Source organism: Scomber scombrus, chromosome 15, assembly GCF_963691925.1.
Source record: "Scomber scombrus chromosome 15, fScoSco1.1, whole genome shotgun sequence".
In the NCBI taxonomy this organism is placed as follows: domain Eukaryota; kingdom Metazoa; phylum Chordata; class Actinopteri; order Scombriformes; family Scombridae; genus Scomber; species Scomber scombrus.
The window spans coordinates 6,728,343-6,742,624 of NC_084984.1; the positions used below are offsets into that span (position 1 = coordinate 6,728,343).

The 14,282-nt window shown below is 37.3% G+C and overlaps 1 protein-coding gene across 1 annotated transcript; it reads left to right on the forward strand.

Moving 5' to 3' along the window:
• The first annotated feature begins 7,892 nt into the window (after positions 1 to 7,892).
• Positions 7,893 to 13,664, forward strand: dtwd2 (DTW domain containing 2). Its single transcript, XM_062434611.1, has 6 exons — positions 7,893 to 8,149; positions 8,439 to 8,529; positions 10,227 to 10,321; positions 10,427 to 10,625; positions 12,429 to 12,557; positions 13,174 to 13,664. The coding sequence occupies exons 1-6, from the start codon at positions 7,965 to 7,967 to the stop codon at positions 13,351 to 13,353; spliced, it is 879 nt and encodes a 292-aa protein (XP_062290595.1). The 5' UTR covers positions 7,893 to 7,964; the 3' UTR covers positions 13,354 to 13,664.
• Positions 13,665 to 14,282: the final 618 nt, after the last annotated feature.

The following is a 14,282-nucleotide window of genomic DNA, read 5'->3' on the forward strand; positions in this document are numbered from 1 at the left end:
TAGATTTAGTGGAAAAAAGGAGGCAAAAATCACAGATACCGTTTGTACCAGAAAGGGAAAACAATTATATTGTGAATAATGTTGGAATTACTTTTTGTCCTACTACTAACTAAACTCTAGAGTATAAATCATAGGAATGAATTATGTTATGTTTTCACTTTTAAGGACCACCTATCTCAAGCAGGGTGATTTATACTGACATATTGTAGTGAAATGAATAGAGACAATAGCTGCTTGACAGGTAGGAACACATGCAAACACATGCAAAACATCAAACATCTATTCTTTAGATGTCAGTTTATGCAAAGTATGGAGTGTCATTGCTGGTAAATTACAACAAATATGCAAAAACACCAGTATGGTATGGTTCTGAAATGGGCTGTGTAAGTTTAACACCAGTACTGTCATAAAAGTGTCATGTCTATTGGGTAAAGTCTATGATTTAAGGACAACATGTCAGACTAGTTTACACTTGAGGGCAACTTTTGCCCAGATACAACCTGTTGACTAAAAGTGAAACCCTCGCCAGCTCCTCCAGTCTTTCACCTCTCGTATAGTATCACACTGCAAGACAGACTTTAACAGGTGCAAGGTTTGACATTTTAATAGAAGTGTGGCTCAAGAGTAAAGAAAAGCAACTTTTGAAGCTGATATTAAAGAAATTAAGTAGCATTACTGCTTAAATATGAGTTGTCAAGGAGAAAGGGTGATAAAAATAGAGGTGGTGGTGCTCACACTTGCTATTTTGTTCCAAGTTTGCTTTCCTCACTAGTTCAATGTCAACTTAAAAGCTGTTTTGTACAAGTCAAGATCAACCTGCACCCACTTTTTTTCTTAACAGACTTACAAACAGGAGGACATTGGATACAGGCAACCAGCATACATTATATTTAGATCTGGAAAGAAAAAATAGCAGAGACATTGCAACGGCTGCTTTTTCTTTACAGTAGAAATTAGTCAAAGGCTGTAACAGGTTAACACTGATTAACTCATAATACTGCAAATGCCAGGGTTCACTCCATGTGGACAGATGATAAACTAACCTCCTTGCATGTTGCAAATGCCTCATGTGAAACACTGGAAGACTAGTTTTCTATTTCAAGATTACGCTGAGCATGAAAACCCAACTCGAGCACGCTTACTTAGAATGTAATCGACAGAGCGGCGCTGAGTTGTGGTGGAGAGGAGCTACAGAGGATTCATTAAGATATAACAACAATGGATACTTTGACGGAAGATTTTGGACGATCGGATGTCGATACTGAGATGAGGGTGTTGACACCCGAAGATATCACAGAACAAAACATTGAAGCCAGTGATGATGTGGAGAATCTTCGAAACAGGTACAAAGCACTAATTATACTTTAGGGAAAGTCATTAATGTAATTTGGATGTATTACTGTGGCTCATAGTCAAAGTTGTAAGGAGGTTTGCTTTATAGTTTTCACAGTAGCAGTCAGTTCTTTAATTTTGAACACATCTCTGCACCTGACTCAATCAATTATATAAAGAAGCTCAAAGGTAACAGTTTATTTTACATTTGTGCCTCTGATCTGTGTTTATTAGCGTGCTTGGTGAGCAGTTTGAGGCTGTAAATGTGAGACAATTATTACAATAATCTAATCACCTACATAAAATATAACTATGATATATATTTCTTGTTGCATGTTGTTTGTTTCAACTTCACATAATGTTATAAATCCTCAATTTTAAATGTTAAAGATTCCCTCCAGACATGTTTTAAGTACATGTACATAAAATACTATACTCTGGCTAATAATTTATGGCTGACATGGTTTTTCCACAAAATCTGAGTCTATAAATATGCAGATGATATCACCTACTTCAATGTAAAGTCCATTATCAGTTATAATTATCAATAAAAAATGAGGTTCTAGATTACAGGTGATGAGATAATGTCAGTAGTGCTACACCAAACTGGCTGAATTTCAGTAGATATGAAAAAACTGTGGCTTAAAGTTGCTTTTGAGGGCTGGGATCAGTCAAATATGGGAGAAACATCTGGGCATATTTTATGTAGTATCTCACTGTCTCATTGCTTGTGTGTTACCGTCCCCTTCAGTTTACGTGAGGCTGTCCACGATGAGAATGTCCAGCCTAAGATGCAGTGCCTGATGATGGATTCTTCCTTCTCGATGGTAACTATGCAAGGTGAGGACAGCGGGATCGCATGGGAGACAACCCCTAGTCGCTGCACCACGCCGTGGATGTCTGAAGCTGGAAACCTCACGGTGGACCTCGGCTCTCAGATTGCAGTACGGCCTGCGACGCCTGGATCTCAACCAGCAGGGAAGATTATCTTTGTCATGGATGAGGAGCTGATGTCCAGGCGGAAGAAAACTAAAGAGAGGCTAGGTGGTCAGAAGAGCAAACCAGACAGGCAAGATCTTGTTGGAAGCTTTGACAACATCTCAAGAAGGCGGGAATTAGTTGAATTCTCTAAGCCAAATGTGAAAATTGTGAAAAGAAGAGAAGAGGAAGACGAGGAAGACAGGGAAGAAAGGGAAGACAGAGAAGACGAGGAAGATGAGGAAGACGAGGAAGACGAGGAGGAACTGACTGATCCTGTGGTAGATAAAGAGCAACGGTTATTCAGTTTAGTGTCTGAAGGCTCTGAAATCCTCAACATTATTGTTCCTCCAAAGCTGACTACTGTGGATGAAGAGGAGAGCACAGAAATGGTGGACAATCTGTCTTATCTAGAGGAGACCCCTGTTCCTAAAGCCACTGAAGAGACCCACGACAGTATGTTAGACCTGAACTACGGACTGGAGATCCCAACACAACCTCCAACAGGATCAGGTGCAGCAATAGGTGACCAGCATTTACCTACCATGGGTCCCAATGTAATGGATCCACCAGGAGCTCCAGTGGCCAGACCTCGGACTAGAAAACTTGCTGGCACTGAGGACTACTTTGAGCCGTTCACACTGATTGACGCCCAGGCTCCAGGAAGTCCTTCTGTGATCACACATGGACAGGAGGTACCACAAGCAGAGTTCACCACTGAGAGCCAAGACACAGAGAGACCAGAGCAGTCTGAAGACAACACCACCACGGTGGATAACGAAAAGTCAGACACCATCAGTCTTTTGGAAATCACCAGCGACCTCCTAGATGAAGTCTTCTACGGAGGTACAGACAACGACGATATGAACATAGACAAAGCGGAAGGAGGTGGTGAAGGGGCTGAAAGCGCCCGCTGTAGGCTCCCTTCAAAACCAAGTGGTTCGAACTTGTTTGGAAGCCAAGAGGAGATCCTGACTCCAGTCTTCATACCTAAGGGGCCGCCCAAGATAATCGACCCAATTTTGCTGGAGGAGCCAACAGCCATGGCCTTCCTTTACACAGACCTGTATGAGGAAGCAGTCGGCAGTCGGCAAAAAGAGGAGGATACAGAAAGTATGACCTCTGAGAAATCCTTCCACAGCAGGCATTCGGACCGGGAGGCCAGGGGGTACCTGGAGAAATATGCCCTTATAGATGAGACTCCTGTGGTGGAAGCAGAACCAACAGATAAAGAAGAACGCCAAGAGGAAGGATCTCGGGTACTGTATCAAAATTTGTATGATTATGCCAAGCCAGAAAGAGATGACATGCCAAACTTAGAGGAGGAGGTCACAGACTTCTTCAGGTCCAGCGCCAATTCCTCTCCATGTGACGTGGAACCTTTCCCTCGATCGCTAGAGGAGGATGAAGAGCAACCAACTACAAAGAGTACAGTAAAGGAAAAGAAAAGTGTCTCCATAACGGTAGAAAAACTTACAGAAATCCCAGAAGATCCATTTAGCGACTTGAACTTTACATGTACCTCAGAGGACCTTGAATGGGGAAGTAATTATCCTCTCGATCTGGAGGAGGCGGATCTCAATGTGTATGCAGACGAGGAATTGTGGAAAGAAGATTTGGAAATACAAAAGCCAGTCGCTCCTCCTAGAAGAAAAACAACATCCTCTCCTAAGGCATGTCTGGACCTAACACCTTTGACTCCAGTTGAGATAATTACACAAGAAAAGGAAAAGGCTTGTGGAAAAGAACAGAGGGAGGAAGAGAAAGAGAAGGCATCACCAACAGAGACTGCTAATGAGGGAGATGAAGACAGAGCGAAGGCAAAGCCAGCTGATGCTTCTCCATCTGAGAATGAGTCAATCGAACCCCAACAGACTGAAAATGTAAAAGATAGCAATGAAATAACCGTATTGGAGAAAGACAATAAACCAGTTGAAGAAAAGAAAAGGAGTGAGACTGAAGCTGCTACAAAACAAACTGAACCCGTAAAACCAGTAGATATTAAGTCATCAAAACCAGCTAGAGCAGAGGTAATTGTGGAGAAACAAGGAAACAGTTCAACTGCCTTACCAGCTGAACAAGATAAAAGACAGTGTATCATACTTTAGCGTGACCACAAGTATTTTCAAGTGCTGTTGCCAATATGTCTTAAAATCACAATAGAGTTAGCCTTTATTCTTCATTCTCTGGCTTGAGGTAACTTCTTTAAACTTAATATGTAAAGACTTAAAGGATAGGTTCACAATTTTTCAAGTGTGTCTTTAAACAACAGTCAGGTGCCCAAATGAACACTGAAATAGGTTTTTCCTCGCTGTTATCATTCCTCCTGTTCATACTATGAACTATTAAAAGATCTCCTTCAAATGTGCTTTCAATGTAAGTGATGGGGGACAAAATCCAAGTTTAATCCCAAGCTTATATGAGTCTTCAGCAGTCTGAGTTAGTCATATCAAGTGGATATCTGATTTACAGTCTTTTAAGCATCAAATTCCCATTTTGTGTTTCCTCAAATATTAACCACTTTAACACAGTCTGTTCAAGGCAGTTCAATGCTGCACCTTTATTGTGCCTTGCTGTATAAGAGGTACAGAAACAGAGTGAAGGAGGCTGTTGGTCTACCAGTAAGCTGGCTACAGAGGTAGTCACAGAGGCAGATCGATGTCTTTGTAAAAGGGACAGCCGGCACAGCGGGACAGGGAGCTCATACTGCTGTGTTTCATGTCACACCTCTGAATCTGGAATGCTGGAATGCCATGTAAAATACAAGCACACTGACAGATCATCTTTATGGCTATAATATGACGTGGTATAAGTATAGTAACAAAAAGAGGGACTTTTGGCACTAAAAAAGACTGTAATGCTGAAATATATCTACTTGATTTGACTAATTTGGACGACTGAAGCTTCATATTAGCTTCAGATACACTTTTAAATACATTTTATGTACAGAAGGAGGACTGTGGATTTTGTCCTCCATCACTTACACTGTAGGTGCATTATGAAGGGATATTCTAATGGTCAGTATTAACAGGAGGAATTATTAAACCAAGAAAAACATGCTTCAGTGTTCATTTGGCCTCCTGACAGTACCTTTAACTTTGTACCTCACTCTAGTTTTTTCTAATGTTTTCCTGGCTGTATTCACACTGCATAAATTCAAAAAATCAAAGCCTCCATTACGCTGATCAAACACCCTGTGTCTCTCCAGTGCAGACAGATGGCAATAGTGCATGAATCATAGTGTGTTTGAAAGGAGAGTTGTTTGGGTCACGAGCGTGCATAAAACGGGTGAGAGTGCATGTTGTCGGTGTTTGTGAGGATCTTTGGCTATAAATAAGCCTGTCTGACTGTGAACCTGACACCTTATCTCGACTAGGAGTTCGTGCACTGTGCAACCTCTTGTAAACAGTCAAAGTGTGTAATAAGTGCAAACATGTGCACCTTTTCTTTTTTTGACAGATTGTAATTCTTTGTTTAATTCTTAAAAGTACTTCTCCACTCAAAAATGTGTTTTTGCTTATTATTATGCCACTGTGCAGAGTGACAAATGTGCAGAGTTTGACTCTCTTTCATGTGCTGAAAGTGGAAAGTTTCTCTGAGCTTAAATCTGAGTTAAAGGCATGTACCTACAGGCATGATCTGTCTCATCAGAACCAGTTTGGAAGCCAATCCTGAACCAGTTTGCAACTAAAACCAAGTGCGATGTGGAAACTTGAAGCCTTCAGTGAACGTACACTAAGAAAGGACTTTTATTTTATGAATTTTAAAATGAAAATTACTTGCAAATTCATGGATTCTGTATTTTTCAATGATGGAGAAGGAGAGGATGTATTTTGAGAAATTTCTAAGTAGGTAATTGAACCTTTTCTTTTTGGTGTAAACCTGATATCAGACACAAAGAAGAGTGTTTTTCTATATTTTAAAACATGTTTTCAGGGGATTTTTAATGCTTCCCGAGACTGACATGACTTCAATTTATGCCAGATTAAAATAAACATGTTAGCTGTGTATACCTGCAGGCAATACATCAGGCAAAAACACGTATTTATGACCTAGTAAAGCTGCTTTTCAGACATTCAAAACAAACTGTGGCTGGTTAAAGAGGACAGAGCTGTATTTACCCATTGTGCGGGTTTAGGTCAAGCTTTATTTGCAGATACTCTTCCCTCTAGGCCTGAAACCAAAGTTCCCATCTGGAGCTCAGTGGTGATGCTGTGCCTGCTGACCTGGAAGAGAAGACTGAAAACAGCACATACAGAAATTTACACACACACAAACAAGCACGGACGTGGTATAGATAAGATATAAAGATAAGTGGATGTGTAGTACATAGTTATAGTTTGTTTTAACAGAGCAGAGGTTATGTTTAAAGTCTTCTGACACATGTTTACAAGGTGAATGAACCTCTGTTATCTCCAGTTTAAATGGACTTTGGTGACATCTAGCGTTAACAACTGTGAACATCCCTATTTTCTGACCCTTTAAATCTGATTTCCTGACCTCCACGTCGACAGGGGGCAGCTGTGAGTTGATGGTTTGAGATCAGCTCACCATAAAGAAGAGTCAGGGTCATAGAATTAGACTAGTTAGATTGTGAGTCACATCGTTTATAATTAGAAAAAGGTTTTAAAAACTGTCCCTGCACTAAATTGTATGCTGTGAAACATAAGAAGTAGGGCTGCAACTAACAGTTATTTTTATTATCAATTAATCTGTACATTATTGTTTTCTCACTTATAATGGAGTAGTCTAAAAATTGTGAGAAAATGTAACAAATGTTTTTTAAATGTTGATTGTAGCTTCTTAAATCTCTAGGAAGTATATTCAAATATCTTGTTTTGTCCACCCAGCTGACAAAAACACAAATATATTAATTTAACTAACTAACTGGGAATCTGCACATCTGAGAAGCTGCAATCAGATAATATCTGTTTCAAAAATGACTAAAACAATAAATCGATTATTTAAAAAAAGATAATTTTCTGTCTTTATTAATCATTGTAGCTCTAATAAAAGGATTAAAATGAAGCTGTCAACAAGTTGTTATAAAATAGCTTTTCAAAAGGTAACTATACAATACAAATACAAATAGAAGTAGTAGCTTAATTGTCATTATGCTAAAGATCAGACAACAATATAATGAAATTAAGATAGCATTCCCTGAGGCATAAAAACATTTATGACAATTAAAAAACAGTTTAAGACATTAAAAAAACATTAAAAGTAATCAATAAAGTGCAATATAAAATATAAAAGGTGCAAAAAGCAGCAAATACTTTGAATAGTACAAATTATTATTGAAAGTAGAGTACTTTATACACTGTAAAACATATCTGGAGGGTATTTTTACATTATAACTGTGTTGCATTTTAAAAGCTTGTTATGTTATCCATTGTGTCAAATCTTCATCTGAAAAGTAACTGAAGCTGTCAAATAAATGTAGTGGATTACAAAGTACAATATTTCCCTCTGAAATGTAGTCGAGAGGAAATATAAAGTAGAATCAAATGGAAATACTACATTGAAAGTACAAATATCTCAAAACTGTACCAGTATTTGATTAAAAGTCCTTATGCTCTTCTCTATTTGATGTATTTCTACACGGAAGTCTCTCCTCCTCCCTCCTGTGTTTTTAACCACTAGGGCTTAGCTTCATGCCATCTCCAGAAATGGACAATGTCTCCAGTGTTTGCTCTTCTGTCTCTCCTGCAGAAAACGACCCAGAAACCTGCGACAGCTCCTCCTCGACAGAAGAAGATGGCTTAGTGGACGCGTTTGGAGACCTGGCTGCTCTCCCGGTCGAGGTCGGAGAGAGAAGACCGACGTGTTTACGGTGCCGGTGAGCTGAAAATAACCAATGCTAGTTTAGCTGAGTGGTAAAAATAAGAGTTGTGGACAAGACAGGACTTCACCCCTTCCTCCTCCTCCTCCTCCTTCTTCTCCTTCTTCTTCTCCTTCTTCTCCCCCAATTACTGGCATGCTTTAATGAGAGGAAACAGATTAATGTGGTTACAGAAGACCAGCTGATGATGATGATGATGATGATGATGATGGGGGATAACTAGGCTGGGAAGGTATCTGAGCTTTCATCATCTCAGCTTCACGTCTGCAACTTTCCTCCCATGTAGTCGCCCTCAGAAGGTGTGTCTCTGTCCTTTTCTTCCATCGCAACCCCTGGAGGTCTCCACATGTCTGTATATAGTGCAGCATCCTGCAGAGGTGAGTACTGTTTCATTTAAAATATATATATATATATAACATACATGCTGTAGATTTTAATCACCTCAGATGTATGCATCCTCCTGCCACTGAGATCTACCTTTTATAGTAATAAAAATAATCATAATAATACATTTTATTTTGAAAAGCACTTCATATTTGAAGCAAATCTCAAAGTGCTACAAAATAAAAGCATCAATATTAAAGATAGATTAGAAAACTAACTATATTAAAGCAGCAGAAATGAATGAATGAACAACCACTTAAATTATACCTTTACATATACTTATGACTGCAATTAAGGATTATTTTTAGTATCCATCAATCTGTTGATTATTTCCTCGATTAATTCATTTGTTGTTGTAAAAACATTTTTAGATAAATGACTCTCAAAGCCAAACATGCATCCTAAAATGTCTTGATTTATCTCAAACAACAGTCCAAGCTCAAATTAATTCAGTTTATTATCATTTAAACTAAATAAACCAGTAAGTATTCACATTAAGGAAGCTGAAATGTGGTCATTTTTATCTAAAAAACAAAAAAATAGTGTATGATTCATTTTAATAGTTGTCAACCAATCAATTAACTGACTAATAATTGCTTCTTTAATCTACCTTTATGCAACACAGATGTTTACAACCTCTTGACACTGAGACCTATTGTGTTGCACAGGGTTTATCTCACCTAAATGACCAAACACCTCCACTAAAATCATGAAGGTATATACTTAAGACCGCAATTAAGCATTATTTATTTGATTAATTAATTAGTTGTTGTGAAAAATGCAACCTAAAATATCTCAATTTGTCTCGACCAACAGTCCAAACCCGAATATATTCAGGTTTACTATCATTAAGACTAAAGAAATTAGAACATATTGACATTTAGGAAGCTAGAATTTGGTCATTTCTTTCTTAAAATAGTTGGCAACCAATTAATTAACTGATTAATAATTACTGCTTTAATCTACCTTCAATGCAACACATATTTCAGCAGCCTCTTGACACTGAGATCTTCTGCACAGGGTTTATTTCACCTAAATGAAGAAATATCTCAACAAAAATAATAAAGATTAAACTTGGGGCGGGAACTATCTGTTGATTATTCTCTCAATAAATCAATTAGTTGTTTGATGTTAGAAAAAAGTGAAAAATATCAATTATAATTTACCACAGTGTCATCTTCTAAACCCAAATACATTTAATTTATCATCACAGAAAATCAGAGAAAACAATAAAATCCTCACATTTGAGAAGCTACAACCAGCTAATATTTTGCATTTTTGTTTTAAAACAAGTATTAAAAATCATAATGCAATCAGTATTTCAAGTATAATATTACTTTCAGTTCAACTGTGCAATATATTTCTTGTCTTATATAATTTTACTACTATTGTTTTTATTGCTCATGTGCTTATTATTTATTGTTCTTTATCCTTTTTATTGAAGCTCTTTCTTTCTATTTTTGCTGTAACAATACTGTAAATTTCCCCACCGTGGAACTAATGAAGGAATATCTTATCTTTCTTATTTGATAGTTGACTAATTGTAGCATCTTTAATCTGATTACTGAACCACTGCATGTATATTTGGATCTTTAGTAACCAGATTATTACAGTGCATTATGTGTATGTGTAATGTGATTACTCTGAGAGTTTCCTGGTTTCTCTGTTTCAACCTCCGCTGTGTTTTCAGGAGAGCCGAGTACTTCGCACAGTGCCTCTTCTCGCTGCTTGTTTGCCACAAGGAAAATGCAACGTCATCGTCGGAAGGAGATTTAATGAAGAAAAGTAAGCAATATTTCTTTTTTTAGCGCACCAATTTCAAAATATTGCAACACCACTGTAATTTAATCTTCAAATATATTTCATTTTTCTTTTCTTTTCTGCATTCAGGCACCCGGAGCTGGCTGCGGTGTGCCGAGACAGTAAAACTCTTATCTTATATCCAGGCCTCCAATCCCAGAACCTGGAGGAGTTAGTGCAAAACCAAGAAGTCGGAGCTGTAAAACATAACGTCATCATTATAGACGGCACCTGGAGTCAGGCGAAAAACATGTTCCTCAAAAACAGCCTGTTCCACCTCCCTAAACAGGTTTGTTTACTCGTGCTGTCACATTAAAAGAGGAATAGGAAGTTCTGATTTTGAGCTTTTTTGCCCTCTATAATGTCACATAGACCAATTACTGCTGTTATAGTTAGAGTTATATGTTAAAAAAATGGATTGGCTATTTTTATCAGCCTAAATCACTCAGTATAGCTGGAATATAGCAACCCTGCTCACCTGAAACTAAATGATTCTTCCTATTACGCCCACTTGACGGAAAGCTGCTTCGCCCACATGAAATTACTAATTAAAACTGAAGAGCTAAAGAGGAAAATTGTCTCTTGAATGTTGGCAGGTGAACGCTGCGGACTTTAGAGCATGATTGGAAAGAATGAGCTGAATGATATGTGTGCATTTTATTAATGTCAAAGCACATGATTTATGGTTGCTGATAGAGCAAATATATCTTCATTTATCTAACTTTTGTGCATTGATTTTTAATTTTTAGCTCTTAAAAGTTATCAAAGGAAAAATCTTGAATGTAGGCAGGCAGGCATGATTGGAAAGAATGAGCTGATGGATGTCAAAGAACATGATTTCTGGATATTTTGGGGGAAAATAGGCCTCTCCTTGAAATGTATTGGCAGCTGACAGTGTAAATATATCTTCATTTATCTAACTTGCTTTTGTATATTGATTTTAATTATAGAAAGTATTTGTTTTTCAGCTCTTGAAGTTATAATCCGTAAGATGTTGTTGCTGAATTGGCAACATTAGTGGTAAAACAGGTGGTAACAGTAAGTGTGGTTTAATACTCCTGGTCTCTACTAAAGTTCTGGGTGCAGCAAACATTTGATGAGCAGCTACTTTGTCAGAATTATAATAGAAGACTAACTGGTGTATCTATTTACACTGCAGCCAAACAAACTCTCACTGTTTAACTAAAGAAGTCGGTCAATAATCAAGTCAACAATTTCAGGGTGGTGTTACAGGATTTGGAAGTGTGCAGACTGTCACTCAGAGCTCACTGTGGCTTCTCCTTCTTATTCTATAATTACAATGTCTACTTGCAATGTACCAACATATTTAACATACAAGGACTACCGACTCCCCAAGCATAAACTACTGCAAGAAACAACCGTCATAGCAAAATGTTAACTTATTCCTTCTCAAAACACTATTAGATATGTAACCAGATTATTATTATTGTCAGGAAAATTTAGTTAATTTGCATATTGTCAATCAAAGTCAAAGTCAAAGTCGGCTTTATTGTCAATTTCTTCACATGTTAAGGCATACAAAGGAATCGAGAAGACGTTTCTCACTATCCCACGGTGGAACAGATAAAGTGCACAGGCACAACAGATAAGACAGATGTTTCCTAACACTAAAGAGTAAACATTGAAGTGCACAACAGGTAAGACACTTACTAATAATAATATAAAAAAAAATAAAAAAAAAAATAGAATGGATAGGCAGTAAGATAAAAAAGATTTTGGAGTGTACTTTTTATGCAGGCTTGTAGTCCGTTATGGTCTGGATGCCCTGCCACAGGCTGCGCGTGTCTCTGCTGTCCTTGAAGTGGCTGGTGATCTTTTGTGTGTAGTCCTGTTTTGCTTTCTTGATGCTACGGGACAGGTTGGCCCTCGCTGTTCTCAGGCCAATTTCCTCCCCGGCTCTAAAGGCTTTGGTAATTGTGTAAAATTATGTAGTGTTCTACTTTAAATAAGGGCCTGTGTCAAACATGAACTCAATAAATAGTTACATCTATTAGAACTGGAGGCCCCTACAATGATATGAATAATAGAATATAACACTAACTCATCGATCACCTCTGTTTTTGTTAATCAGGTGCAGCTCAACAGGACTCTGTCCAGTCAGTACGTGATCCGCACACAACCCTCCAACATCTGTCTGTCCACGCTGGAGTGTGCCGCTGTGGCCCTTTCCATCCTGGAGAGGAACGACGACATCCAAGAGGTGACCTAGTGACATAATTGTGATAGTGAGAGGCTATCTGCCATGCTTTTTTGACCCACAGATTGTATAATGCATTTAAATTTTAAAGTAAGTAATTAAGTAAAATAAATAAAAGAATAGAGAATAAGAAAAAATATTTATTAAAAGTTAGAATTTTAAAGAAACTAGGTTAAAATAGATTTAAAACAACAAAACAAAAATTAAATAAAAGATATAAAGTTTAATAAAAGCTAGACTAAAACTAGGTTAAAAAGATTAAAAAAGACAAAGAAACATGAATAAAACTGATAAGAAGATAAGGATTGTTATAGAATGGTAATAATAAAATAGCATAAAATTAAGTTTTAAAACATCAAAACAAATAGAATAAAAGTACTTTAAACAATTCTTAATCAAAAGCCAGGCTAAACTGGTTCATGCACTGCCAGCAGTTGCGCTATATAAGCCAATATAAGACCATGAAGTGCTTTAAAAACAAGTAAAATAAATTTAAAATCAATACAAAAACTGACAGGTAGCCAACATAAGGACTAACACAACATCATCATTATCATAATATATCAATATAGCTGATGAAATAAATGCTTTTCTTGTGTCTTTCATCTCTTTCCTTCAGGTTCTTCTGAGACCTCTCAAAGCTCTGTGCTCGTTCCAGCTGCAGCACGGCGCTCAGGTTCATCACAGCAAGGAGCATCTGCTGAAGAACGGCATGTACGACAAACCCATGCCCAAGAACAAACGCAAGATAAAGAGGATGGAGAAGCTTGTCACGGACCGCAACATCTTCCCTAGATGAGGGCGGAGAGAGAAAAAGAGGCTGAAATCCTCTCCAAGTAACACAGCTGTCAACGCTGCAGAGGACTGTGTCACCATGGCAACGTGTAGCAGCAGCAGCAGCAGCAGCAGCAGCGTACAGACACAGAAACCACTGGACTTCTTAGGGAGGGTTTTTATTTTATTTTTAATTATTTTTTAAGATAATTGGTGTATGCTGGTTAATGTTATTTATGCATTTGTCATTCATTTTAAAAGAAAATAAACTGAATGACAATGAAAGATGTAGTTATAAAGTGTCATGGTGTGACAATAAATCAGGTTCCTGACTTTCACTGTTTTTAAAGCAGTTTTTTAAGAGTTTCTCCTCATATTTTATAAACACTGATGGTTCTGTTCATTTTATATTCAATGTTTACAGCTGGTCACATCTGGAATAAATTAAATATTCATTCAGATAAATTACAGAAAATAAAATTATTGGAGGAATACAGAACAAAACTCTGAGTGATTTTACATGAAACTACTATAGACACAAAACAGCAGGATTATAGTTAATTATATTATTATACTGTATATATATTTTATTATACTGTGTGAGTTCACCATTGTTAAGGGTGTAAGCACTTTTAAATATTAGCTATAATTTAGGTGAGATATTTTAGATACTAACAGGGAAGGTTTTGAAATGTTAAATGGATTCAAAGTAAATGTGAAGGTCCTCTATGCAACTAATACATCCCAAAAATATGGATATTTTATTTTCATTTTATGTTCCTTTTTTGTGCATTTTCTTAAAGTCAGATAATTACTAGATTTGCACTTTAGTGATTTGTTTATTTGTCAGTGTAATAATGTTTGCAGGAAACCCATTATGTGTACACCAGACATGGAAAATGACTAAATGGCCATTTGGCCATTTATAGACATTTTTCAACTTGACATTGTGTT